General features: G+C 34.6%; 2 protein-coding genes across 3 annotated transcripts; both read left to right on the forward strand.

Annotated features, from left to right (window-relative positions):
- The first annotated feature begins 1,299 nt into the window (after positions 1–1,299).
- LOC132643969 (probable protein phosphatase 2C 22) lies at positions 1,300–7,928 on the forward strand. The gene is made up of 4 exons (XM_060360502.1): positions 1,300–1,728; positions 3,116–3,316; positions 5,911–6,122; positions 7,095–7,928. Exons 1-4 carry the CDS (start codon positions 1,594–1,596, stop codon positions 7,657–7,659), a joined length of 1,113 nt encoding a protein of 370 aa, XP_060216485.1. The 5' UTR covers positions 1,300–1,593; the 3' UTR covers positions 7,660–7,928.
- A 1,780-nt stretch (positions 7,929–9,708) lies between these two features.
- Positions 9,709–17,875, forward strand: LOC132643976 (type 2 DNA topoisomerase 6 subunit B-like). Of its 2 annotated transcripts, none has more exons than XM_060360508.1 (12): positions 9,709–9,865; positions 9,943–10,051; positions 10,897–10,980; positions 11,779–11,805; positions 12,740–12,848; positions 12,980–13,055; positions 13,407–13,427; positions 13,832–14,004; positions 14,823–14,970; positions 16,198–16,389; positions 16,490–16,618; positions 17,415–17,875. In XM_060360508.1, the coding sequence occupies exons 1-12, from the start codon at positions 9,830–9,832 to the stop codon at positions 17,718–17,720; spliced, it is 1,410 nt and encodes a 469-aa protein (XP_060216491.1). In that variant the 5' UTR covers positions 9,709–9,829; the 3' UTR covers positions 17,721–17,875. The 2 variants fall into 2 exon arrangements, with proteins under 2 accessions (XP_060216491.1, XP_060216493.1); XM_060360510.1 differs by having other exon boundaries at positions 16,240–16,389.
- Positions 17,876–26,832: the final 8,957 nt, after the last annotated feature.

Genomic DNA, 26,832 nt, shown 5'->3' on the forward strand with positions numbered 1-26,832 from the left:
TAAGTCACCCCCAACTTACGAGTTTCTTAGTTTATAAGCATTTTTAGTTTGACAAAAAAATTTACTATTTTATCCTTAATATTTTTTCCAAACAAAACTTCTAACTTCCTTCCCATTTCATATATTTTTGTTCATCCTTTTCCATACAAGGACATTTTTAAATTTGTATTTTTTTTAAAAAAAAACAAGTGAAATATTGTCATTTTACAAACAAAAAAAGATAGCTTATCATTTTTTTTTTACCAACTACAGCAACAACATCATTTTTAGCATTTTTATCCAAATACACAAAGGCTTGTTTATAAATCGATATCACCATTCAAAGCTTATCAACTAATCAGCTAACTGAGCTGAGCTCATAATTATTTATGCAAGTGCCTCTAAACTAATGCAACCAATCTACTAACTATACAAAACAAGATCGTTAATTTAAAGTGATGCGTCTTGTTCTTTATATATAAATATAATATAATATGATATAACTAATTAAAATCAAAATCTTGTGAAATAAAAATAAAAGCATGGTAGTACTTCATAAGATTTGGTAATAATTCTTATGCATACTTTCCAAAAAAAATATATGTATATTAATTAGTACAACTAATTCGTGACTTTTATGTAGTAATTTTTGTATAACAATCTCAAATATATTATCATATAATAATCTCAAATATCATCATTTTTGTCAATTCTTGAATAAGAAAATTAAAGCTCTTTCATTAGAAAATCCTCGGATATATAACCAAGTGGGAGCAAGTAAAATAAAAAATTAGAAATTCATAAAAGAAAAATAAGAAAAAGTGAAACACGTGACGATACGTTCTATGGCGGTGAAAATATTCTATATCAAATATCCACATATAGAAATCATTCAAATCACGTAGTTTAATGAATGAAGAGTTATAGCTTTTGTGTACGTACCTAACAAGATGTCGTCATTAAATTTAAGTTATAGAGATCGACATTGTAAAAAATATTTTCAAAACCAAATTATTTATAAAAAAAATTACAAGTGAATTTTCATAATAAGTATTTAATTGATAATTTCATAAAATAATAATTAATACTATCCTCATAAGTTAAACTTTATTAATATATAAAAAGAATTATTAGTACTCGGAAGAGCAACCAAGTTGATTGAGTAAGAGATTTTCCTACTAAAGTCTCAAGTTCGAAATCCCTTACATGCTTTGTTCGTTGAGCTCCTCGTAGTACAATTTAGCTCTCTTATAGGGTTCGCGGGCTATTAGCTCGGGTTTCCCTTATGTAAAAAATACAATTATAATATTATAAAAGGATTTTAGTAGTCAAAGGAATCACCGTCTTGCATCAAGTCCCCACCACAAAACCAACGCTTCAGAAATCCCCTAAAACAGACACACCCAATTGCATTCTATCTATCCCTAAATCTCTCTGTTTCCTCCCACACCCTACAATTTCCCTCCTCTTTTCCCGCTTCCTTAATAAACCCCTTAATTTTAAAACCCTAGATTTCAATCAAAAATTGCACCAAAGATCCCTAAATTTTGCTAACAATTTCTACATTGATTCACATATTTTCTTGCCCTAACACAGTTATGTTTCAGAATCAAAATGGAAGACAATAATAAGTTGATGTTTGATAAAAATGAGAGCTCCAGCAACAGCAAGCCACCTAACCCTCTCTCTGGGCCCTACCGTTTAGTTGCTTCTGCCACCAAGAAATCCCTTGTTCGACATCCCTCTTTGGTAATTTTTTTTTTTTTTTTTGTGTTATTATTTGCTTGCAACATTAGTCGTTGGAATGAAGGCTTAGTTGTGTGGGTGCACTTACTTTAGATCCGGTGTTAGAAAAAACTTAAATTTGTTACTATAAAAGTCGAATTATTGAGGATTTATGTAGCTGATACTAACTAGTTTGGCATTGAGGTATTTGCTGTTAAATAATAGGCAATTTGGGTTAGTTGCCTTAGTTCAGAAAGGAAACAAAATAACGTAGGCAGGTTATCATGGGGAAATAACCCTCTATGACTATTTAGGAAAAATAATTACCCAAAATAGCCCATATTTGTAAAATTACCCGAAATGGCCCCCTCACTACAATCGAAAAAATGTTGCATATTGTTGTATACAATTGGATTATCTTGGATATAAACACCTCTTATACATTATTATATACTCTATACATTTTTATACAAGGTTGATACATTGTCTACTCCGGATGTATAAAGTTGTATATTGTGAAAAAGTGGCTATGCGTGGTGTAGTTTAAAAATATGGCTACGTAAATATAATTTTGTATGCTAGATTGTACATTATTGAAATTTCCCTAGTTATCATATGTATTGTTTAATAGATTTTTTTTTTTTTAAAAAAAAAAAAGAGATAATAACTCTATTGTTTTGTTTGTTGCATATCTCATTATGGTGTGATTTCTTATATCAACAAATATTTTTGACATTTTGGTGGTGGTCTGACTTTGCCTGATAAAGATAGCAACCAAGTTAGGAAGGTTATCATATGTATTCTAAAGCAATAGAAGCTGTTCTTTTCTCTGACTGTTTGATTGTCTTATTGGGAAGATGTGTGGAAGCATTTGGTATTGGACAGGTCCAACCGTGTTTGATGGGCTGCGTAAATAAAATATTAAAATTTACAGGCGCAGGTGTTTCTATGTACTACCTAATGAAAAAGAAGTTTAATCTGGTGTTCCATGAATTCTTGTAGGAATTTTATTCCTAGGTCAATATGAAAAATCTTAATAGGGTACAACACAACAACAACATACCCAGTGTAATCCCACTGGTGGAGTATGGGGAGGGTGCTGTTTGTGCGGACCTTACTCCTACCTTGTGAAGGTAGAGAGGCTGTAATCTTAAAAGGGTAGTATGTTAAAATGATAAAAGTTTAATATTTTCAATTGTTGGATCAACATGTTTTGTTTGTTCGCTTTATTAGTTATTAGTTAAGCTTTTCTGGTCTCTTTATCTGAATATTATGGTCTGTTACTTTTTATTTTTATCTTACTTTGAATGCCTTGCTGGCTGGAGAACTTGAAACTTTCTGCATTTGTATGATCTTTGGTGATTTTGTATTTTCTTGATGTGTATTGAAGTTTTGAGTGGAGATTTACCAGGTGAAGTTATCAGATGTTTCTCTTGAACCAAGAGCAGCTACAGGTGATCATGCAACAGAGTACCTTCCCATACTTCGCTCAGGTGCTTGGGCTGACATGGGATCTCGGTCAAGCATGGAAGATGTGTATGTGTGTGCCGACAATTTTATGGGCCTCTGTAGATCAACTAGTTCTAATGAAGGGACTCGTGCCTTCTATGGGGTAATAACGTTCTCCACTTTTGCACTTCATAGAACTTGGCATGATATTAATTATTATTTTTATACATACGGCTACTGTAGTTCCACATAGTTGGGGAGAAATCTGAATTACGTCAATATTTTGATGGGTCTGAGCAACATAGAAATTATTTATTATTTGCTACTATCCCGCATTTCAGCGTGTTTGGGAATTTCAAGAGTTATTTCGGAATTGTTGCAGAAGACTGTTCTTTTCTGGGGACTTTAGGAAGACAATTAAATAAGTGATGTTGTTTGAAAGGGTCAAATTAATTTGGCCCAACTAGAAAGATTAAACTGTCAGTACCTGAAGTTGATAAGTCATAGAAATACAAATAAAAATAGAAATAGAATAGGGGGAAAACAAATAAAAGTACAAATAGAATAGGGGGAGAACAGCACAAATGATAGGGTACAGAAGTGCAAAATTATTTAGTACAAGTTCCTTTTTGGAAAAAAAGTAATTGGATGGGAATGCTTGCAAGTTCTTGGTACTTGGTTATATCCACTTTACATGCATTGGGAATGTCGGAAACTGATGTGTCAGGAGGAATGTATTGATGAAATAATTTGTTAGAAGGGTAGTTCTTCTGTTTTAAGTTTTTGACGTTATTTTCTTCCCATGGCTAGTTGTGTATTTTGATAAAACTGAGGGATGGGAAGGAAATGGAAGTTAAGGGTTTTTTGCTGAAATTTACAATGCAAGACCACTTTTTTCCCCGTAGGGGAAGAGTTAGAAAGTTTCTTCTCATACTGAAAACTAATGATATCAGTAAACTCATTTACTTAGCATTTACTGTTTAGGAATTTTTTACCAAAAGCCATTATTTCAGCCAATTCACCAAAATAATATATTCTTTTGAAAATTTACAGAAGTAGAATAAACATATTCTGCAATAATGAATTATGTATTATTTTATTCAAAAAATTCAACGGGCAAAAAAGTTAAAGGTTAACGGTGTTAAAGGGTAATTCGTTACTGTGAGTAACATTTTATGGTTAATACGTTACTGTGAGTAACGTTTTATGTTTAATTAATGGTTTCAATGTTCCACTGATTTGAGTTCTTTCTTTTATCCTAGCTGATTTGAGTGCTTTATTTTATGGAGTATATATGATTCACTAAGGTCACTTAGTCTACAACTTGATGGAAACCATTCTTAGCTGCTGTTTTGCTTTATACAAATTTAGTTCCAGCAAAGTGAATTGAGAGACCAAATTTAGCTGTTGTTTTGCTTCTAGAAGATGGAGTATTTTTCGTTAAGCAGTAGATATGAAAGATGATTGCTTCTTAATTTTCATATATGAAAAGACTGTGATATATAAGCATTAATTACTAGTAGTTATTGTTGTAAACTTAAGACATTGTATCTTTAATTTCTTTTGGGTCTTAACCATCTTGCACTTTAAAATGTATAAGAAAATGTTGAAAGGGAGAATTAACCAACTTCTGCTCATATAATTTCCCACTGCTGGTGTTGTTTTGAAATTGAAAAATTGCTACTTTATTTAGCTAATCAATATATTTTTTTTTATAAGGCTAATCAATATTTTTTTAATCCTAATCAAATTTTTTAAGGCTAATCAGTATCTTTTTGTAAGGTTAATCGATACTTTTTTTTTTAAGGGCAATCAATATTGTCGGTAAAGTTTTATAATTACATCAATCAGAAGGGTTCGTAATTTGAAGAATTCTTTGCAGGATTTAACTGCTTGTACCTGGATTCTGTAGAAACGTTACTATCAGTTACGTTTTAGCCTGAAATTGTAACTTTGAGTTACGACTTTAAGATCAATATATGTCAGATTTTGTATTCTTTAGAGTCGTTACTCACAGTAACGTATTAACCATAAAACGTTACTCACAGTAACCAATTACCATTTAACACCGTTAACCTTTAACTTTTTTGCCTGTTGAATTTTTTGAATAAAATAATGCCTAATACGTTACTGAGAAATACATTTATTCTAGTTCTGTAAATTTTCAAAAAAATGTATTATTTTGGTGAATTGGCTGAAATAATAGCTTATTTTGGTCAAAGATTCACTGTTTAGTGATTGAACTATGAACAGCCATTAACTAGTCATTACGCTGCCACCACCAAGACAATACTGGAGCTGAATGGTTAAAAAGATGTTTCAAGCTGATTAGTGTGTTCACGGAGTTGCTTATTTGCCCACTGTGTTTGTTACATTTCATTATTTTTCCAACAATTGATTGGAATATACCTTGACCTAGTGTTTCTTTAGAGTTTGAAGTAATACCAAGAATTGTGATTACTTATGCAAGGCTGAGGAAAGAAGTGTTTCAAATTTGGGATTTGTTTTTGTCTTTTAGATATCTGGAAATTTAATTTGGAGTGCAGATCTTTTTTGTGTTGCATTTGTGCTATGAAACTGAAGAATATTGGCTTCCAACATCAAGTTTGCTTACAAATTGAGAGTCTTCTCGCTTTTGGGATGTTTGTTCTTGGGGGGACATTTAAGACATATTGCATGTGTTCATATCTATGGTGGACACAGGAAAAAATACGTTTGATGTATTCGAACTCAACTTTTTGTTTTTATTTATGTAAGGTTTTCGATGGACATGGAGGAAAGCATGCAGCTGACTTTGCTTGCAACCACTTACCAAGGTTTATTGCCGAGGATAAAGATTTCCCAAGGCAGATTGATAGGGCACTTTCTTCTGCATTTTTGCAAACTGATACTGCTTTCGCAGAAGCCTGCACCTTGGATGCTGATCTTGCTTCCGGTACCACTGCTTTGGCAGCCCTTGTTATTGGAAGGTTCACTTGCTCTCCGTTGAAGAGAACATTTAATCATCTGTTGTTTAATTAAAATTCATTTGTGGCACTGTTTAGTTTCCATTAGTTTTCATTATTTTCTGGTGGGGTTAGGCAAAGGGATTAAGATAGATACAGGGCGGGTTTGAATTTGGAAGCCAATTTGATGGTATTATTTTGTAGGAAATCTGTGCTTTTATAGAATATCTGCACTGCTTTTTCTACTAGCACGTCTGCACTGCTTTTTCTACTAGCACGTCTGCACTATTCTCATTGTTTCTCTGTTTTTGATAAGTGGATACTTCTTTTTGACAACTAAATTTCTAATGTAATTTGCAGTTATGTTCAAGATATGCAATATGTAAGACCTCCCAGTCTAAATTATTTGCATGAGCTTCTCTGTTGATGTCTTCTTGGAAACGTTGACCACTTCCTGTATTCCTCACGCATCTACCTTCCACATTCCTGCCAGTTCACTAAGTAGACTCACTCTACCTAGGGAAAATAAAGGCTAGAACTTGTACTAATTTTTATGGCATTGGAACATTGACTGAACATCCCTGTGAAAGTTCTTTAAGTTGGGATTTGTATTTTTCTGGTTTGGATACACACCATGTTCCTTCAAAACCCCATATAGATGAATCTGATGATATGAGTCGAACATTGTGGTGCTGAGCTACTTTTCAGTAATATATATCTCGAGATGAGTTTATTGTGCCATCTATGTTATATTTCTTGGAGGGAAGGTCTGATCTAATTTTTATGAAAGATATATCCATCACTATGAGAAAATCATTCTTGTACGTGTGCCAGCACATAGTCATTAAATTTTTGCATTTCCTGCACTGTACTACTCCCCCCCCCCCCCCCCCCCCCGCGCGCGCGCGCAACACACACACGCTTTTCAGCCTATAGTGAAGAGATCGCTTAAATATCTTATCTCACTTTTGCTTTAATCTTTTGCATGGAAAGCAGTTCGCTGGTTGTGGCAAATGCAGGAGATTGTAGAGCTGTACTCTGTCGCCGTGGTAAAGCTATTGAGATGTCGAGAGATCACAAACCAGGTTGTTTTAGGGAGAAAGAGCGCATTGAAGCTTCCGGAGGATATGTGTATGACGGCTACCTGAATGGACAACTTAATGTGGCTCGTGCTTTAGGAGATTGGCACCTGGAAGGATTAAAATCTAATGATGGTGGTCCCCTTAGTGGAGAACCTGAACTTATGAGCACCAGACTTACAGAAGAGGACGAGTTTCTAATAATAGGCTGTGATGGTATATGGGATGTCTTCATGAGCCAAAATGCTGTGGACTTTGCTCGTCGAAGGCTTCAGGAACACAATAATCCAGTGATGTGCAGCAAAGATCTCGTTGATGAGGCTCTGAAAAGAAAGAGTGGGGACAATTTATCTGTGGTTGTGGTGTGTTTTCAAAAGCAGCCACCTCCTAACTTGGTTGTGCCACGCGGAAGGGTGCATAGGAGCATTTCTGCAGAAGGTTTAAAAGAGTTGCAGGGTTTCTTGGATACCTTGAAAGATTAAGATAGTAAACCATAGTCTTTCTGTTTTATGTTCATTTAGTTTTTCGGTCTGTTTTAGGAGTTAAAGATCTCTCCTCCCCTCTTTTCCCTGTTCTTTTTCCTCCCTCTGTTGTTTCTCATTCTTGTAGCGTTAGATGATGGGAGAGATTGACAAACCAACTGTAACATATGCGGCGCCGTTGTCAGATTACTAACATTTTCTGTGTTCTAGGTGGTCCTGGACCTTCTTGATAACTTTAATTGAAGATATCATCTCCATTAATTCTCTCATTGAAGTCTTGCTAGCATATTATCCAACTCAGATGCAGGGTTGGAAAGTTCAAGATGGTCATTGTTTTCCAGAGAGTTAATCATCTTGGTGCATACTTTCTCTTGGAGATTTCTCTTTTGTTCTTCCTGTTGTGCGCTCCGTAGCTGGGTATAATACTCGACTTTTGAGTCAAACTTCTGCATGAAATTTTTATTCTTTCTATGTTTGTCACCAATTTTTTGCGGCTTTCTCTTGAGCTACATCAGTTCTAGTCATTTTTATGCTGGAAATGAAGATGTTTTTTGGAACTACGACCTGTATTGGCTTATTTACTTTTACGCAGACTATCTTGTGACTGAATCGTCACTGCACTGTCTTTAAATTTTCGTCTTAATATGAAGTTCCTTTCATTAGTCGAAAAAAGGAAAAAGAAAAAAAGGAGGACCAAGTTTGTAATAGAGGAATAGTTTCAAGTTTCAACTTCAGCTCAAGGAGAAGCATATTATCTAAAATTAATTCGAGTGTCATCTTTATATTCAAACTGTATAAATATGTTATGGACATTGTTATTTTCCATATTCACTAGTTTAAAATTCTAAATTTCTCTTCGTTTTAAGTACTTAATTATATTGAGAAATTTTCGACTTCGTTTAGAAAACCGTCACATTCCAACCATCTGGTTGTGAAGTTTGCTAACCAAAGTGATTTGTTTTTCCACATATGCCCTTACATTTGCTATTTCTTACTTTGCAAACCAAAGTGTCTGTAAATTGAAATGCTTCCAAACTCTTTTTACATAGCCCTTTAGATCAACTTTTTGCAGGTTAAGTAGGACTATACTTTTTTATATGTTTTATTTTTATCCCTACTTTATTCCTTTTTTTAATTAATTACTTTTAGGTCCTAATCTTATTTATTTAAGTCATTTTTTTTGTTTTTTATTTTTAAGATCTACTTTTCAAAAGCTATCGAACCTGGAGACTTTTATAGTCCTCACAATAATTTTCAAAAAATTTTAAAACTTTTTAATTAATTACTTTTAGGTCCTAATCTTATTTATTTAAGTCAATTTTTTTATTTTTTGTTTTTAAGGTCTATTTTTGAAAAGCTATCGAACCTCCTACCTCATTTTTCATGTTCTTTGATTTTCTGGTTGGTGCTCGATGTCCGCATTTGAACCCAACTAATCCAGATAATTCGCACTGTATCGCGCCTATTCGGGCGGAGCGCTTCCTCCAAAGATTTTTTCCATATCCATGTTCGAACCCCTAATCCCTAATTAAGAGAGGAACAGCTTTATCCACTGCACAAGTTAAATTATGTATTTGTCTTAAAAGTTCATTAACTATGTATAGATTATTATATTTCATTAGTTAAAATATCTACTTTTATATCTTGAGTTTGGGCCCGGGCTTAGCACGGACCTCACAAAACTACTAGGAGAAATAACTCTTATATATAGCCACCGCATCTAACTAGTTAAAAGCTCTCTTTTCAAATCATTTGCAATCGGCTAAACGTACGAATAAGAAGTGAATAGTTGGATAAAAAATGACAACTAGTGCCTGAATACACACTCACCTTACGTAGGAGTTTGGTCATGAAAACCAAATATTTTTCACTTTATTTGGAATTTTGGAGTTCAAGTTGAAGATAAAGTTGTGTTTGGTTATAATTTTTGCACATAATATTTAGTTATTTGAATGTAAGATTTTAGTTGTATTTAGAATTTTTATGATCAATTTCAAATAAAATGAAATAATTTTTCGAAAAATTATCATGGCCAAACAGGCCATTTTCCCCAATATATATAGGCGGCCGAACATCGAGATGATTGCTGTCGCAATTGGCGGGTGTACTCTCTCTCTCTCTCTCTCTCACTCAAGTCAAACTGTGGTTACTGCTATAAACAACAACAGAAATGGAAATCTCATCAGTGCAAATGCTCTATAAACATGTGCCTCTACATTTCTACTCCAACTGCATCTTCGCATTTTTTTAACAATTATATTCACTATTGTTCTACTTTTGCAGTTAATTTTCTTAGCCGTTCAACGATGCCGCATGTCTGATGATCTTTGCAGATTAACTGTCAAATTGACCTCCTCTTCTCGATTTCCACTCCACTTCGTTCGAATTTCAGGTCAGACACGTGTGTGTGTTCAGCTGCAATACTGTGTGTTTATTATGGTAACCATACTTCTATTTTTTCGTTTTAGAAATTCGTATCTGCGTAATGCATGCCGTAATTCTGTACATGCATGTCTATTGACTAGTTTTTCTGGATATATGATATTCACATTTGCGTGCAATTTTTTCTCTCTAATTCAAAACCTTTTTTTTTTAATCGATATATAATAACTACTCCCTCTCTCCCATTTTATGACTTATTGGGGGAGTCAAACAACTCTTTCTTTGTATTGTCAATTATTAATTATGCAGACTTACAGTACTTCTTATTAGTTTTCAAATATGTAAGTTTTATTATAAAATACTCAAAGAATCTATGTTTGAAATTGAATCAAAGAAAGAGCTGTTGACTCTCCAAATAGGTCAATTGGGACTGGGGGAGTATATCTCAATCCAAAAGCTAGACAAGGTCGGCTATATAGATAAGGAATCCATTCTCCACTATTGAATGAATTTAATCTATTTTTACAATGGCCTTCAACCTACAGTTATCCTACTCCTTTTTCCGGGCTTGGGACCTGCTTCGGTCTGCATAGACTGCACGGAGGAAATAATTTACAACACAAACTTTTAATCTTTTGGTTGAGAGTATAAATATGCCCGAATTGCAGCTTAAAAGTGATTTGTCCTTGCTAATCTGTCTAGTTCAAATTTTCAATGATTGTTTTGCTTGGGATAGGGAAATGGAATTGCATTTAAGAAACATAATGCATAATAACTTAACAGCAGTTTGAGATTTTTTGTCAATACAGTTAGCAGAATCTATGATGATGAATCACTAAATTTTCTCACGAACAGTTTCTGATACTGGTGTCGGGAGCAAACTGGAGGAATACCAATATTTGAAATACGGAGACGACCTTGTTCTGGCTAATCAATGGGGTAAGCAATTGGCAATTGCATGCTTGTTATGTTTTGACTCTATTTTCCAAAGTTATTCCTCAGAGAGGAGTTATACCTGATGTGCACATAGCTTTGGTTTAAGGTTCAGTAGACACAGAGCTATCGTCTAAACTTATCTGTGTTTCGTACATATTAAAGAAACAAGACCTCACACTTCAACGCAACATGGAAATAAATTGTTACTACATAATAGTGATCTATTTTCTTGTTTATGCACAATGCTGAGACAGTAGTTCCTGTAATTCCTAGATGGTGCATGCCCCATAAGCCATGACCTGCACTTTATTCTGACTGACTAAAATACTGATTAAAGAACAACAAAAAGTCACCTTGTACTCTTGGAATATGAAGCATAATTTGATGCTCAACTTGAAGTTACTAGGAAAGTTTCTCTTCAGGTGTGAACCAACAGATTAGGGAGCTGACAAATAGGATTATGTTGTGGGGTGGGATGAAAGAGAGAAATACGCTGATACTAGTGGCGAACCAACAAAATGTTTCAGCAAGTGATAAGGTTGCCAAAATGCCTTTGTTTTATTCCCATGACTGGCGAATAAGAAAAAAATGGAAAACAACATAAAGAAAGCAAAAAGAAGTAACTAACATAAGAGTTCAATTTTTAATTATTCAGCTTCCAGCAGTTCACAGGTGTTGCCACTCAAAAATATGTGCTCTGCCTTTGGAGTTTTCCTGCCTGAATACAATTGAAAAGCCTTCCATAAGTTTTTTCCACCACCTGGTGAGTTTGCTAATAATATTGTATCCTTTACATTGCAGATGGGATGATTTCTATTGCAACTACAAGTAAGTCCTACCTTTCTTGGTGAACAGTTCTTTTGCTTAGTCAAATTTTATAGTTAGGACAAAAAGTGGGAAATTTTGTGATGAAAAAATAGAGGTAGTATCAATTAAGTACTGTAACTACTTCAACTTCAAAGGATGAACTTCTTGCTTGCCTGCTGCTACTTTACTATAGTTTTCTAGAACTCATGGCAGCTGACATGTGGTTGGTCTGTAGTGCAGTTCAATCAGTCTTATGCATTGGCGGAAATTTATACATGACATATTCTGCACGCACACTCTAGCTAGTCGTATTCTTTCCTTTGTCCTCTGAGGGATGTGATGTGATAATGAACTTTAGGAAGAGGAAGATAAATGAAGCTTTCTAATGCTGGAGATATTTATAGGTTAAGCTAATGCAATAGCATAGTCGTTCTTGCTATTCGAACAGTCTCAAAACCTTCAAACCTTTAATTTAACAAGAGGTGTTACCATTAAAGCAAGTCCAGTTTGCTTATGGTAAATTGGGATCAGCATTTTATTAAAACTGTCTCATAGCTAACTCTGCACTGAATTCTGTCTATTTACGTCTTGAATGATACCATTCCATAACCATTAACTTTTGTTACAGAATACATGCTCATCCGTAACACCTTGTGAAAGGGTGTATCAGCTAAAAACTATGTATAGATGCAGTTTGACTGTACATTGAACTTATGTTGTAATCACACTGCTTGCCTTTTATCTTAGCGTGCCCATTGTAACATTGATATTGTGTTGGAAGAATGGTTTCTAGACAGAACTATCTTCCATAATCACAGCTTCATAATTCACATGTATAGCATATTTTTTTCTCTAACAATCTTACTTTTTACAAGTATATAACATTGGCTAATCTCCTATCATCTCGTAGAATTGAGCGTATTTGGTAACTTAAATTGAGGGATAAATATTGCAGGCATATCTGATAGTGAGATACACAACTTAAACTTAAATTTAAAAGAATTTATTTCTGCTGGGAGACTGACAAAGCTACCCTCAACTGTAAAGAATGATGTCAAATTCAGGTATGCCATTTGCAGCTTCATCCTGTGATGCTAGTCTCACACTAGTTTTATCTTGGCTGTACCTATCTAGTCTTTCCACCCTTCCTGTCCTTCTGTCTTTCTGCACATGGTTAATTAGTTATACATTGCAGCGGGACTGAAGTATCAGTATCAATATCCAAGAGCCTTGATGACTTATTGGCAGAGGTGACCTGCTTTCTTCAGAAGGTCAGTGTTATGTCTCTCAGCTCATTCTATCTGACAATGATTTTTCAAATTTAAAGAATTCTATTAGCGTCCCCATACCCACTTGTGGGCAGTGGCAGAGCCAGGATTTCCGCCAAGGGGGTTCAAAATATAAAAAAGTAAACATACAAAGAAGCCTAAGGGGGTTCAACATCTACTATATATACATAAAAAATAATTTTAACCTTGTAAAAATAGTGTTTTTTTCCGCCGAGGGGGTTCGGATGAACACCCTCGGCATAGTGTGGCTCCGCCACTACTTGTGGGATTACACTAGGTATGTTGTAAAGAAAATTTCTTATTAACTTCAGTTTTTCATGGCTTTTTACGCAGATGATCCTTGTGAAGATTCCGGTAAGTTCATTGATTTTCTCGAAATGTTTTGTAATTCAGATCAAATGCAACTATCTCCTCTATATACCCCTACCATAGTTCGAATCAAATGTAACTTGGTATATAATGATAGCTACTAACTGCTCAGACGGCTCAAGGTATTCAAAGTAAAGTATATTACATCAACTGTGGACCTACTAAATGCAAGCGTTTAGTTTTGGATGAGTTCGCCATGTCAAAAATATTTCTGTCATTATCAAATTAGCATTGAGCATTGAAAATTTTGAGCTTTAATATGTCATTTTAACTAAGTTCCTTGGATGAATTATTTAATTAAAAGAGTTATCTTTTTCCTTCTCCCGTTTCCTAGGAAATAACCAGGAGCCCTACCTCTCTGTGGCTGATAGTTTTTTCTCTTCTTCCAGAGAGTTGTATTGGAACTCTTAGTTAGTGGCGATGACCCTTTGGGATCACAGTTTGAAAGTCGTATTCTGGCAATTGAGGGAAGTTCTGTGTATTCTCCCGTTGAAAGCATAAAATGCTTGGAAGTAGGACTCAAGGATTATGTTCATAATCACCACACTTATTTCTCAACTGGGTGAGTATTAGAAAGGTGCTATGTTTTATCTAGTGAATGATGCAATTCGTAGATCTGTTAATAGGTCTTACTTCCTCTTGTTGAATTCATAATTCTTAGGTTCTAAAATAAAAAATAACAAAGCAGTACTTTAGCAATGCCATTTCTTGTTTTTAAATTGTCCACTCTGACGTTGTTTCCCTGTCCTTTGTCATTTCATTGCTTTATTGGACTATTGCATCTACTATCTTTAAATTGGGCCTTTCATTCTGCAATTTGCCCATTAAATAGTATAACATTTGCAGTTCTTCTCTCTTTCTTGTATGGTTTTGTCTGTCTGAATGTTCATTAAGGTACTTTGGTGTGATATAAAGTTGTTATTTATTTTTCTATAATGTATAATTTGTAGATTTAACTTCTTAAAAGACTCGTCTAGAGAAATAATTTAGATTGAGTTAAGATGGGAAAAAGAAGCTTGCGATGCACTGGACCAGGTGAGAGAAAGTCAGGGTCACACATAAAAGGGAATGCTAGAGCTCAAGCCATATAACCAGAGTGAGGAGTAGAGGCAAGAAGACTGATCACATGTAGCATGCAGGAAGTAGCAACTCAAACTCAAGCTTTTTATAATGTGGGTCGAGGATTCAATTGTATTTTGATGTAGGAGGATTTAAGTTTCCTAACATTGTTTAGTTAAGATCAATTGGTGCTGCTAAACTAGAAATTGCAACAGCTCATAGATGGGATATTCTCCTTTGGAGATGGTACTGTCGTCAGGAGCAAAAAATATAATGTGGATTAAAATGATCTTATACTAAAGCTGTAGTTTCTTATTTCAGGGAAAATCTGAAGGTTGGAACTGGGGTTGCTAAATCTTCTGGAAGTTCTCAGGGCAATAGCCAGGTGGTGGAAGCTGTGGTGATTATCAGTGAGATGTCAGAACCATTCCCTTCTTCCTGCTTCAGGGAACAAGACATGAAAACAGAGGTTTGTTTTTGGATTATTAATTGAAAAAGGCTCTTAAAACCATAAAAAACTGAATGTGCTTATTAACCATGTTGTGACCGAATATAGATATAACCGTTTTCACTGTATATATGTCATGTTACAGATTCTTTCTTAACTCCTATTAACTTGTAATTTGAATTCATTTTTTATCCTAGAACGTGTGGATTGTGAAAGCTAATGGTAATATATCTCAGATCTGCACTATTTTAATGTCTTCGGGATTTCAACCTTCCAGTGTTTTTTAATCACTATATGAATCTTATGTTTTTAAATAAAACATGGAACACAAGATGAAGAACCTGGTGCACCGTATCGTGTGCGGAGGGCTAAGATTTATGCATCTTCCGCTATCATAGAGTAGAGAGCTATTCATGTGAGTAATAACTGCAAAATATTTTCAATTTTCGAGGGCCAGTAAGTGGACCTTTTCCTTATGGTCATCTTGATAACATTGGACTGGATGGGTTACATATACAACGACAACAACGATGCCCTCAATTCGAAGCAAGTTGGGGTTGGCAATATAAATCCTCGCTGACCTTGTGGCTCCATTTAAACTCATGGATATGATTACGTATCTGGAAAAAATTATTCTACGTGAAAAGTACGATCTTGTATTGTAATAGAAAATAAAGTATTTTCCAACATCTAGAGTATCCCATTACGCACCAAACAGGATACATTACTTATCCGATCTTATCTAGTGTAAATAAATATGGCTCTGGTATTATGTTTAATTAAGTATTGCTTATTACATTTTAGAGGATATCAGAAGTTTTTGTTAAGTAATTACTACAAGTTATAGGCTGGTCGTCCCAGGCATTTGTAGTCCTTACAGTAAGCATGTTCTGGAGGTATGTTGGAAGTTCAACCTAACAAAGACAAGTTAAACGACAGTATGTGCCTTAGCATCAACTGTGAGTTGTCTTTAGTCTATGGTATCAGGACGATGTTTGGTTAAAACTTAGTCTGGTATTATTGGATGCGTTAACAAAATATATTAAGCAATTTAAATTAAAAAAAAAATTAAGTTCCTCGTAACTGATTGATGAGATGCTGTTGAAGTTATTTAAGATCATCTCTGAGCACTACTTGTTCATCTTCTTTTAGTTGCCAGTATCTCGCATGCCTTCACTTTTCCTTTTCAGTATTACAGTCTGTACAATTCTTTGATTGGTATCAATGATCTTCTATGCGTGATTCCAGATCTTATGTTTCATGGACTTTGTTCCTTGTTCGGTTGCTCAGTCATCCCTTGATGCATTGACAAGCATCAACTGGAAAAGTTATGGGTTGACTCTACCGAACGTTGCAGATCATGATGGTTGTGTAATGCTGGAATGGGAGAACCTACCACCATATTTCCACATTCATATTGCCATCCATTGTTACCATAGAAAATATCCGTCATAATCTCAATACTTATGTCATACACTGTTAGCAATATCTTCAAACAATGAAAATTTTCTTGCACATATGTTTTGCTTAACTTGCTGACAAGGTGAAACAGTGGGTTGCACAAAACAGTTTACCTGATCGAAATCTTGCTAGAAAAGCTGTCAAATGTGCTTTGGATGACTTAAAGGAAAATAATCAAGGGGTTCTCCTAAGTACACGTGCACTTAAGGTAAAATTTTCTCTCTTCTTAGCATTCTATCTGGTCATGGAATTTTCTAGTTCCTGTTATTAGCTAAGCTTTGAAGAAAATACCCCTGTTGTTTGATTCATTCTGCATTCTTATATTGCCATACCCAAACATGAAGCAGAAAGAGTAGTTTGTATGTTTTTCTTTTAAACAGATTGTTAAGGATTGGTTGCTAAGCAGATAATACTCAGCAATTCCAGCTGGCTTGTAGTTCACACATATTACAGAAATTAGTCATGCTTTAGACTTTTACATTCTTTAAACACCAGCTGAAGTTTTATACAACTAGGGCTGATTGAATCTGTAAGTGGTTGGCAAGAAATTGGGGATGAAAGCTTCCTAGAAAAAGTTCTCCTTTTTACTATAAGTGGCTTTTAAAGCACTATCCATTTAGCAATGCAATTCCAGCTTTTGTCAGATATAGCGTTTTTATTAGCTGGAAGTGTGTGCGCTTTCATGTTCTGCAGAGGCCTTTTAAATTCAGTACCTTTATTCATGGTCAAGGGCGTAAGTAGTTTGGCAGTAGCTGATCGATGTGTCTGCACTCTCTGTCCCAGACATTAGCTATGGACCCGAATAGTTTATATCCTTGTGTGTATTTATATTAATCCACTGCTACAACTTAGTAGTAGGTGCAGTAAAATTCCACATTCACCAATTTAACATCTCGATAAGCCTTCTAACTGAATATATATGATCCTCTTTAAACTTGAAATGGCTAAAATCCCAGTTTGCCTTCGCATATATAGCTAAGGTTTCAATTTTTCTTTTCTCACAGATGTGTGATTATGCACCTGATCTTGCAAAAACGCTTGCTCGCCTGATCTTATCCTCCAATGACTTGCACTTCCAAGAAGAATGTTGTTCTCTTCTCGGAGTACAGTCTCAAGAGGTTAACACGGATAATGTTGGAAATTGCATCAGAGAGAAGATAGTTTCAGTCATCAGATTGAATGACTGTAACCCCCAGAAACATACGGAAGCCCCAAGCTTCCTCTTTCAAGATGATTGCTTCCAGAGAGAGGATTTCATGGACGAGGAATATCAAGAAGGTGAAGAAGCTTACAGCTCTTTGGATCTGTAGAAGGTTAAAAGCATTGTTAGATATCCAGTTATTAATATCTTTTATTATGTGTATGGTTTATCTTACAATCAAACTATACTAATTTCTGTTAACCTATTATTATTGCTATTGAAGGGTAAATGGATTTATCTTTTTGGGGGCAAACAATTTATGAACTTAATGGTCTTTCAGTTTTTTGTTCCAAAGTGATAAACTGAAATTTGCACGTGGAACTTGTAGTCTTCCGACTTGTATCTCATATTCACTCACCCTATCTTTTTTTGGAGAATTTCCACTTATAATATCATACTAGATTACTTCCTTCCTGAATTAATGAGATCGATGTGATCCTAGTCTACGGAGAACGGCCGGCACTTTTATTAATATCAAGGGAGAAAGTAAGTTACAAGATTGAATACTGTTAGGTGTCATACCCCATTTTAACCGGGTTATAGTAGGAGTACAACATATTGGTGATTCCTATTTGTTTTATTTAAAGGAGTCGCCACCTAATTGATTTTAAGGTGAATTAGGGCACCTAATTATTAACCAAGGTAAAGCTAACTAAACCTCCGTTAATAGTCTGCTTAATCAGTGTGATTTTAGGTAAGGGTTCTATATTATCCTAAAGGGAAGGGATTAGACATCCTTTAGGATCCGTTAACTACGGTTATCCGGCCAAACTTAGGTTAATTAATTAAGGTTAAATAAGATGCTTAAATTTTAAGAAAATGACTTATAATGTTACTAAGGTTTTAAAGAAAAAATATGATAACGCTGTTTAAAATAAGATTTAAAACAAGACTTGCAGGATAATTTGGACAAAAGAAACCTCAAATGCCATCTAAAATAAACTATAAATATTGTTAAAGCTTTAAATAATAATATTATTGAAACTTGCAAAATATGATAATTTTCACATAATTAGAAGCTTTTAAAAAAAGAAGACTAACCAATTTAAACTTGAGATAAATTATATTATATGAGTATGGTACTGTAGAAAATCCAGACTTATTTTTTTAATAAAATGCAAAAGGTAATGAGTTTTCTTCTTCTAACTTGAGTTAGTTGTATGCGGCTAAAATATGTATAATTTGATAAATCTTGAAGAAATTATTTATAAAAGTTCTTGAATTTACATTTGTGTATTAGTAGCGTTTTGAAATTTTAAGATAGTAAGAATTAAATATGATTCCATTAACTCAAAATACATAGTTATGCTAATTGCAAATTAATAAATAAAATAAATATTAGATGCTATGAATAGTTTTGACATAAAAAAAATGAAGCTTATGGAATTAATGGTTGGTTTTCCTTAAATTAACTACCCATCACTAAAACTAAGTTGCATACTAATTCCCTTATAATTCATCTAAGCTAAGTAAAACAACAACAAGATAAAGTGTTAGTCAACAACATGAGATTAAATGCACAAAAATGGAATGGAGGAGCAAATGTAGTTAAATGGGCTCAGCCCATTTTTAAGAGATTGCTGCAATCAGATCTGGCATATGGACCTCGGCCCAGAAAATTCTCTTATAGTGGCTGCGGACTGGCTGCTGCTGTTGCATGGGCCAAGGCCCAAATATTTTTTTGTTTTCTTTGCCGCGAATAGGCCTGATGGGAAAATGACTTGAGAATATTATGTTGGGCTTTTAGCCCAACACCGAATGCGGGAGAAGAATGAGTCCCTCGGAATCGTATGCGATGGTCATGCATAAAAAAAAAAGATAAGGATTAGTATGCAATCAACGAATAATGTTAAACGTATGAAATATAATCTCAAAACAAATCAGCAGATTATGTATATCCTAATCTCGGGCATGTCTTATCAATAGTAAGAGTAACAACATCCTTTGACTGGGAAAGATACATCACCAGTTCTACTTCTTTATACTACTGGAAATCAAACAAAATAGAAGATAGCATTTTTTCACACAGAAGTAAAGAAAGGTGATTTCAAATAACAAACTAAAAAGTACTCAAATTTTAGTTTCAGATAGGACGTCGGGAGGAAAATACACATTAGGCATGTTCATGTGACACTATAGCGACTATATGTAAGAATGAAGAATAGGTTCAGATTTAGTAGAAAGCAACATAAAACATGCAACTAAGCATATACAGGGACTGTTGTAGACTTAATCAAGCAAATCAGGCAGAGACTTAGGCGCCAACAGATGCATAGGAGTCTTAATAGAACATGATTGATGGCAAATGGGCTGTAAGTGATACTTCGATAAATATATGGCCTTGGACAGTGTCAACATTCAAACGAATCATAAGCAGGCTAACGATTAGGTAGAATGCCATCCTAGAGTTTATTAACATATTGAATTGTTACAATAAAATGTGTTATCAAAAGGAGAAATGTCAAACCAGAACAAGTATATGTTAAACTACACTCAACAATATCGGATAGCCACATTTAATCAACCACAGTAGCATCAATATTTATTCTATACGAAGGACAAACAGATGACATATTATGATTCAAGATGGGCCACTCACCATTGTCTGAATATTAAAACAGCAGCCCAAATAATCCCAACAGATAATTCAATGGAATATGACAATATCAATTTTTAGATTTCAACAAGTAGGACATAGAGATATGCACTTAACTGATCCATATAATACTCTTAAGGGATATTAATGAATAAAGACAGGCCTATTCATAACAGAGAATGATCATTCCAACATTCATTAAAGCCTAGACAGCATCTAGTCACACAAACCATCTCAAATCTTGATTATATTTAAGATCCTGATTCTGTTAGCACAGTCCACATCATAACCAAAAAACCTCCCAGGGTAATATAAACCAAACAGAGTGAGAATCAATTCTTAAAGTAAGAAATCTGGATACTTATTCCTTATCAAAGCAAACCTGTTAAACTATACACAACATCACATAGGTTTGTTTAACTAGTCAACTTCAATTCTAAAATGATTCCCTGAATTTGCCACAATTCACATACACACTATGTTTCTTTAAGTTAACAGTTTCTATTTTGCACTTGAAACAAGCTTTTGCTTCTGAATCTAGGTTTCAACTTGACCTTGGTAAGCCAATCCTTATTTTTTAAAGCAAATCTTTCAAGGGTACTTGAGCATGTTATCACCAGTTTAATAAGTCATTACTTTCAAAACTCATCTTAAGCAAACAAAATAGCACATTTGTCAAGAAAGAAGAAGAAACAACAAATCTGTAAGCCAATTGAACCATATGCTGAAACATACACTAACTCTTAGATTCTTGGTAAACATCTGACATCCTTTTGTGATAGTGGGAAAAAGCACATAAACTCTTGCTAGTGATATTAATTAGTTCATTAGTTGCATAACTTAATGACTCCTACACAGCTAATGATATGGACATAATTATGCAATTTGTAAGCCTTAAACATGCAAGATTAAGCCATTCAAGTAGGCAAATATGATCCTTGAAGCTGACATAGGCAGATAGCATATCATCTTCAGGGATTAATCTAAATTCAACTAATCACAGGGAAACCAAATCTGTACGACAATTTACCAAATAATATCAGACTTGACATAGATAAATGAACAGTAGCTAACTTGAGATGAACATGCACATTTTGCATTAGGTGTGACTAAGGTTAGGCATATACACGATTAAGCAACCAACAACTAGCTGAGCTTATCTAATAAATTACAAATTCAGTGCTAAAACAAACATGTTTAAATGAGCTTAATCAAATGAGATGGAGAAAGATTAATGCATGCAAACGCGATTAACAGGTCATCCAATCTGAACCAACACCTGATTAGTCCAATGACATACCCACCAACAATGTAAACTTGAAGCACCGGGTGAATCTAAACTTGCCTATAAAGCTAACATCCTCACAGAATTAAACTAAACAGGACTGCTTATGCTTAATTCAACCAGAATAACTCCAAACGAAACTAAAATGAAACTAAAATACAACTAAGCGAACAAATCAACAAAAACGGTTTCAAACACTCGGACAAATACTAAAATAACTTAAAGGAGGGAAATTTACCTTCTTCGGGTGCAGCGAATCTGAGGTGCGGGGGTTCTCTGATCTATACTCGTAACACCACAAATCCCGAATTCGCACACACTCGAACTTGAAATAATTCCCGAGATAAAACGAAAACAACAAAAAAAAACTGAGAATCTTTTAATCGATATCAAGAAAAAAATCGTAACTGCTAAATAGTATTTCTTAAGGGGATTTTTTGGGGGGGTTTCCAACTTTAATTTCTAGGGGATTTCTGCGGCTAAAACGACCTTGATTATTAGGGAATTTCATCAATCTCCAAAAAAAAACCTCCCTCTAAATGGATGCAAGGACTGGTATTTATAGTTGCGAGCTAGGGTTTCTTGTGACGAAGAGAGAGAGGAGCGGATGGGGAAAAAGGGAGGCGTCTGAGGAGAAAAATGAAAGGAAACCTTAGGGTTTCCTTTGTTTTGAACGACTCCGGGTCGGGTCCAAATGATTTAATGGACTGGGTCGGCTAAGATATGGGCTGGTTGGGTAATTAAATGTGGGCTGATTAATTGGGCCATTTATTTTCCTGAAATGGTTGATCCTTCCTCCTCTATTTAATTATTTTTGGGGCTTCTAATTTTAATAACTAGTACAACATATACTATGATAATTAGTGATTAATATGTAGAAAATAAAGGACTTGATAAATTATAATTATTTTTTAACGAGTACAAAAATCCGAAATAAAATGATGACGAACCCTTTTGAGATTTGTGACAAAGTAATGCTAGTGATGTTGATAGTAAAAAATAGTGAAACCCAAGAAAGAGAGTGTTGGAATCGAAAATATGTTTTAGTTCAGAAAACCCAGCGTAATGCTACAAGGGACGGACCGTAACGTGTGTTACGGACCGTCGTTCATACCGTAACGGGTGTGGCTTGAAAAATCACCGTCTCATAACTTGGACCAAAGGACGGCTCATCGTTACAGACCGTAACACATGTTACGGCCTGTCACAGGTCACCGTAACCCAACCTCAAAAATTAGACCCTTACTTGAAATTTTACACGCGTTACGATCCAGTGTTACAGACAGTAAAATGGTCCGTAACAGTGCCGCGACTGAGACAATTAAAAGACGGGAATTCAGTTTTATCTCATAAGTCTCATTCCTCTCAAGCCCTAACACGAAATTTCTCTCCTCTCAACTTCTCCAAGCATCAAGGTAAGCTCCTTAAGACCATCCTAAATGAATTCCATCAATTTCCCATGAATTCTAAGTAGGAATTTCATGTTCTTAACATAGGGTTTTCAAGAAAAAACCCAATTAAAGGGATTCAAGACTAGGCTTTGGGATTCTTATTCAAAATTCAGATTTTCATTACGAGTTTGGAGCATTACCAAGTATGTAGGATCACTATCTGCGTGTGGGAACATCATTGTTCTTCCTCACGCCTCTTCTTTCATAAATTATGAAGTTGTACGCAAACTAGGGTTTTGACCATGTGTTATACCCCTTTTTAACCGGGTTAAAGTAGAAGTACAACATATTGGTGATTCTTATTTTTTTATTTATTTTAAGCAGTCGCCACCTAATTATTTATGGTGAATTAGGACACCTAAATTTATTAAAGTTATTTTAAAGTTAACTCTGTTTAAGGTCTACGAAACTTGAGATTCTAGGTAAGGGTTCAATTAGTCTAAAGGGAAGGTATTAGGCACCCTTTAAGACCTATTAACAATGGTTAACCGACCTGACTTAAGGTTGATTAGGCGGAGTATGAACAAAAATCTAAAAGTGTGCTTAAAACCAAGTATCGAAAGAAAATGTTTAACTGAAATGATTCGGAAAAGAAGTGTTGATTTTGTACTGTTTAAATTAATTAAAGTAACTCATTTCATGTTCAAAGAAAAATAGCTGCTTTGTGGAAAACTGATTACGGAGATCAAAAGTGGACACAAAAATACGAGAGAAATGCCTAGACCCGAGAAGTGAAAAATAAAGGACTTCACGTAAAAAATATTTAGAGTAGAGAAATCCCTTAATGTTTAGGTGAATTTTAACTTCTTGACTCAGTTAAGATAAAGATTTGACACGAATTGGCTGGACCTTAAAAAAGAACGCCGCAAGCATTAAACTCAAGATTTTAAAAGGTTGTAGCTAAAACTACAATATGGGGGTAGCGAAAAATGAGCTGAAGCTCAAAATAGTGGACTGTTGGATTTTGAAACTGATTCTAAACTCTAGTATGTCTTGTTCCGGTTCAAAATCAAGCTATTGTCAAATTCTTCTAATCATTTGAGTCACTTCCTGACTATATGAAAGTGCAAAGCTCTATCATAAAGACTCTTGAAATATCGAAAGAAACCTAGATGATTTCATTTAGATGCTGAACACAAACCCCTCCACATTAAAAATCCTTTTTAAATGCTCTGTTCTATATTATAAGTGATATTCCTTGTTATTGTCTAAAGATGATAACTCTAAATAATATTCCCGCTATTAATCTTATGGCTTACACTACTTATATATATATATATATATATATATAAAAAAAGGAGTAAACACAGAATTGAATACAAGATGTTAATCGCAGCACACAGTAAAGAAAATGAGCTGCACTAAATGAGCTACTCCATGGTCGTGTTCGACCCCAGCAGGTGGGCAGAAATTTCCTCTATACTTTAATGTTTGAGAGGTGAAGAGGAATAGTGGATGTCAGGATTCCATGTGGTAGCGGTGTCGTGGAGTCTCACAGTGGGATTCTTCGGCTCCGGTGTGTTATGCAAAACAAAGAAAAGAAAGTGGACATGAGTTAGTAAAGGGAACCTGAAAAAAAAAAGTTTATAATTCATACAGATTCTTAAACAGGGAATTGATATGCTAATACCATATCTTAATACAACATCATTGAATCAGATTTACTCAACACCAGCTAGACACCTCCAAATGATTATGAGTTTTAGAACCAACAAAAGACGTCGGCATATCATCAAGTAAATAGCATATTTCCATACAAACCCGAATGCGAAACATGGTTTCTAGCACACAATTTGGGTTATCTTGCAAGCATGATCTCAAAAATGGACATGTATGACAATCCGACAAATCACAATTTGGCCAGTGCATCAAACAAAGCAGTTTAAATCCCTTACCAAAAGAGATCAGGGTACTTACATTTTAAATGAAAGTGATTGGAAGTTGTGCTAATTTATCAAACAAGCAAACAAAAAGATTAATATGCTGGTCCCACTCCACTGCCTCTTTAATTTTTTTCACACCAGTGCATTTCTTAATATCAAACTTGCACTAGCTTTCATTGTTAGTCATTAACGAAACAAACAGTTTTCTGCTTTGATAAATAGTCTCCATTAAACAATGAATGTCCTAGCAGGATTATACATTGTATTCTCCAGCGAAAGAACGAAGAACTACTACATCCAGCAGATACAAGCATTTACATTTTTAAAGTCTTGTTGCCCAATCAAATGATGTTGATACCCCTTCTAAGTACAAGCTTTTCCATTAGTTTTCTTTAAATTCGACCACAAAAGACAGATAACCAGTTAAATAATTGTGAGGACATTTAAGTGACAGAAGTAGTAAGAAAGACTAAAAATGTGACTTATATCTTGTATCATCAAGAAAACTAAACAGAATCTATCTTTTAAATCTTCATATTTCTCATAGCTCGACTTATACTAAGATGAATTAACATGTAGATGTAAGCATAAAAGGCGAATGATGAAAACAGAAGAAAAGACACAATGATTTAAAGCCACCTCTTCCTCTATCCAGCATAAACAAAACAGTAGGTCATTGACACAAATGTACATTCCACAAGCACAAACTGATGACTTCAATTAAAAGAGTAAAACAACACTCTTATTCAATTCCATGGCAATACACAGTTCTGGACAGATATATTTCAACAGAATGCATCAAAATATAAGCTAGTTTACAGCTAGCATATCATTCTGGCCCTAAATGATTTTCAAAGAAAAGTACAAGTTGTTCAAGGATTTTCTCAACATTATAACCTCTTTTAGACCTGGTTTTAGACAAATGAATATTTAAGGTAGGTGGTTTTAGCCTTATTAACATTTTCAAACATTAACATGAAGTGCAAAGTGGTCATGGTTCCATTAACATGAAGTGCAAAGTGGACATAGTTCCCATGTGATGAACTAACACAGATTTCCTATCATTTTCAGTTTCATAAGTCCAGTAACCATATACTCAGACTAAGACACAAGTATTTCAATTCAAAATAAACAAAATCTTATAGCAGAGTCATTATCAAATCCTACAAGAACATGACAACACACAGACCAATCCGAACGGCTTGAACAAGTCAGTGATAGATTCAGGGGTACAATGGGACATTACGTAGTTATACAGACCAACACTAACAAACACATTGACATTTGCAAGGCTAGACAGGCCCTTATATTCATATTAAGCTTAAGTGAGTTGAGATAAATAAGGAGGATGCTGATCAGGAACTTATAATAATGGCATATTGATTCAACACAAAACTATTAAGCTATACTTAACAAAGTAGTATAAGCCATACCCCAAACGATTTGATCTGACCTCCAGATACTAAACTCATGCTTGAACATTAATTCGACTATGTCTACTAACAAAACCAACAAATGATGAACCATATAAGCATTTAAGTGGACCAGATGTTAGATAGATTCTTAAGCATCCGAGCTACGATAGACATCTTTCAAATTCGATTAACGATTAATATCCTATCCTAACAGCTCCCAAACATCAAACAAACAATACGACGACAGGGAAACTACATAACCACTAAACATATAGCAGAATAAGTTAAAGTCTTAACCAAAACAGAGACTAAAGACTATGAGTAATAAGTGTATCGAGGTTTACCTCTTTTGTGTGCAATGAACTAGGGTGTCGAAGTCGCCGAATCTACTCTCTCGTTATGAATAGACCCGAACACGAGCGAACCTCAACTCGTCTATGCTTGAATTCAAATTTAGTAGCAGAGGGGAGAAAAGGAGCAAAAATATGGTTTGGTATTTTGAATCGCTACCCGAAAGTGTTAAGGCTTAAGAATATTAATGTTTTTCAGAGGAATATAAGTGGCTAAAACAGAATTCCAAACCCAGAAATT

This window comes from Lycium barbarum, chromosome 1 (assembly GCF_019175385.1).
Source record: "Lycium barbarum isolate Lr01 chromosome 1, ASM1917538v2, whole genome shotgun sequence".
Taxonomy (NCBI): Eukaryota; Viridiplantae; Streptophyta; class Magnoliopsida; order Solanales; family Solanaceae; genus Lycium; species Lycium barbarum.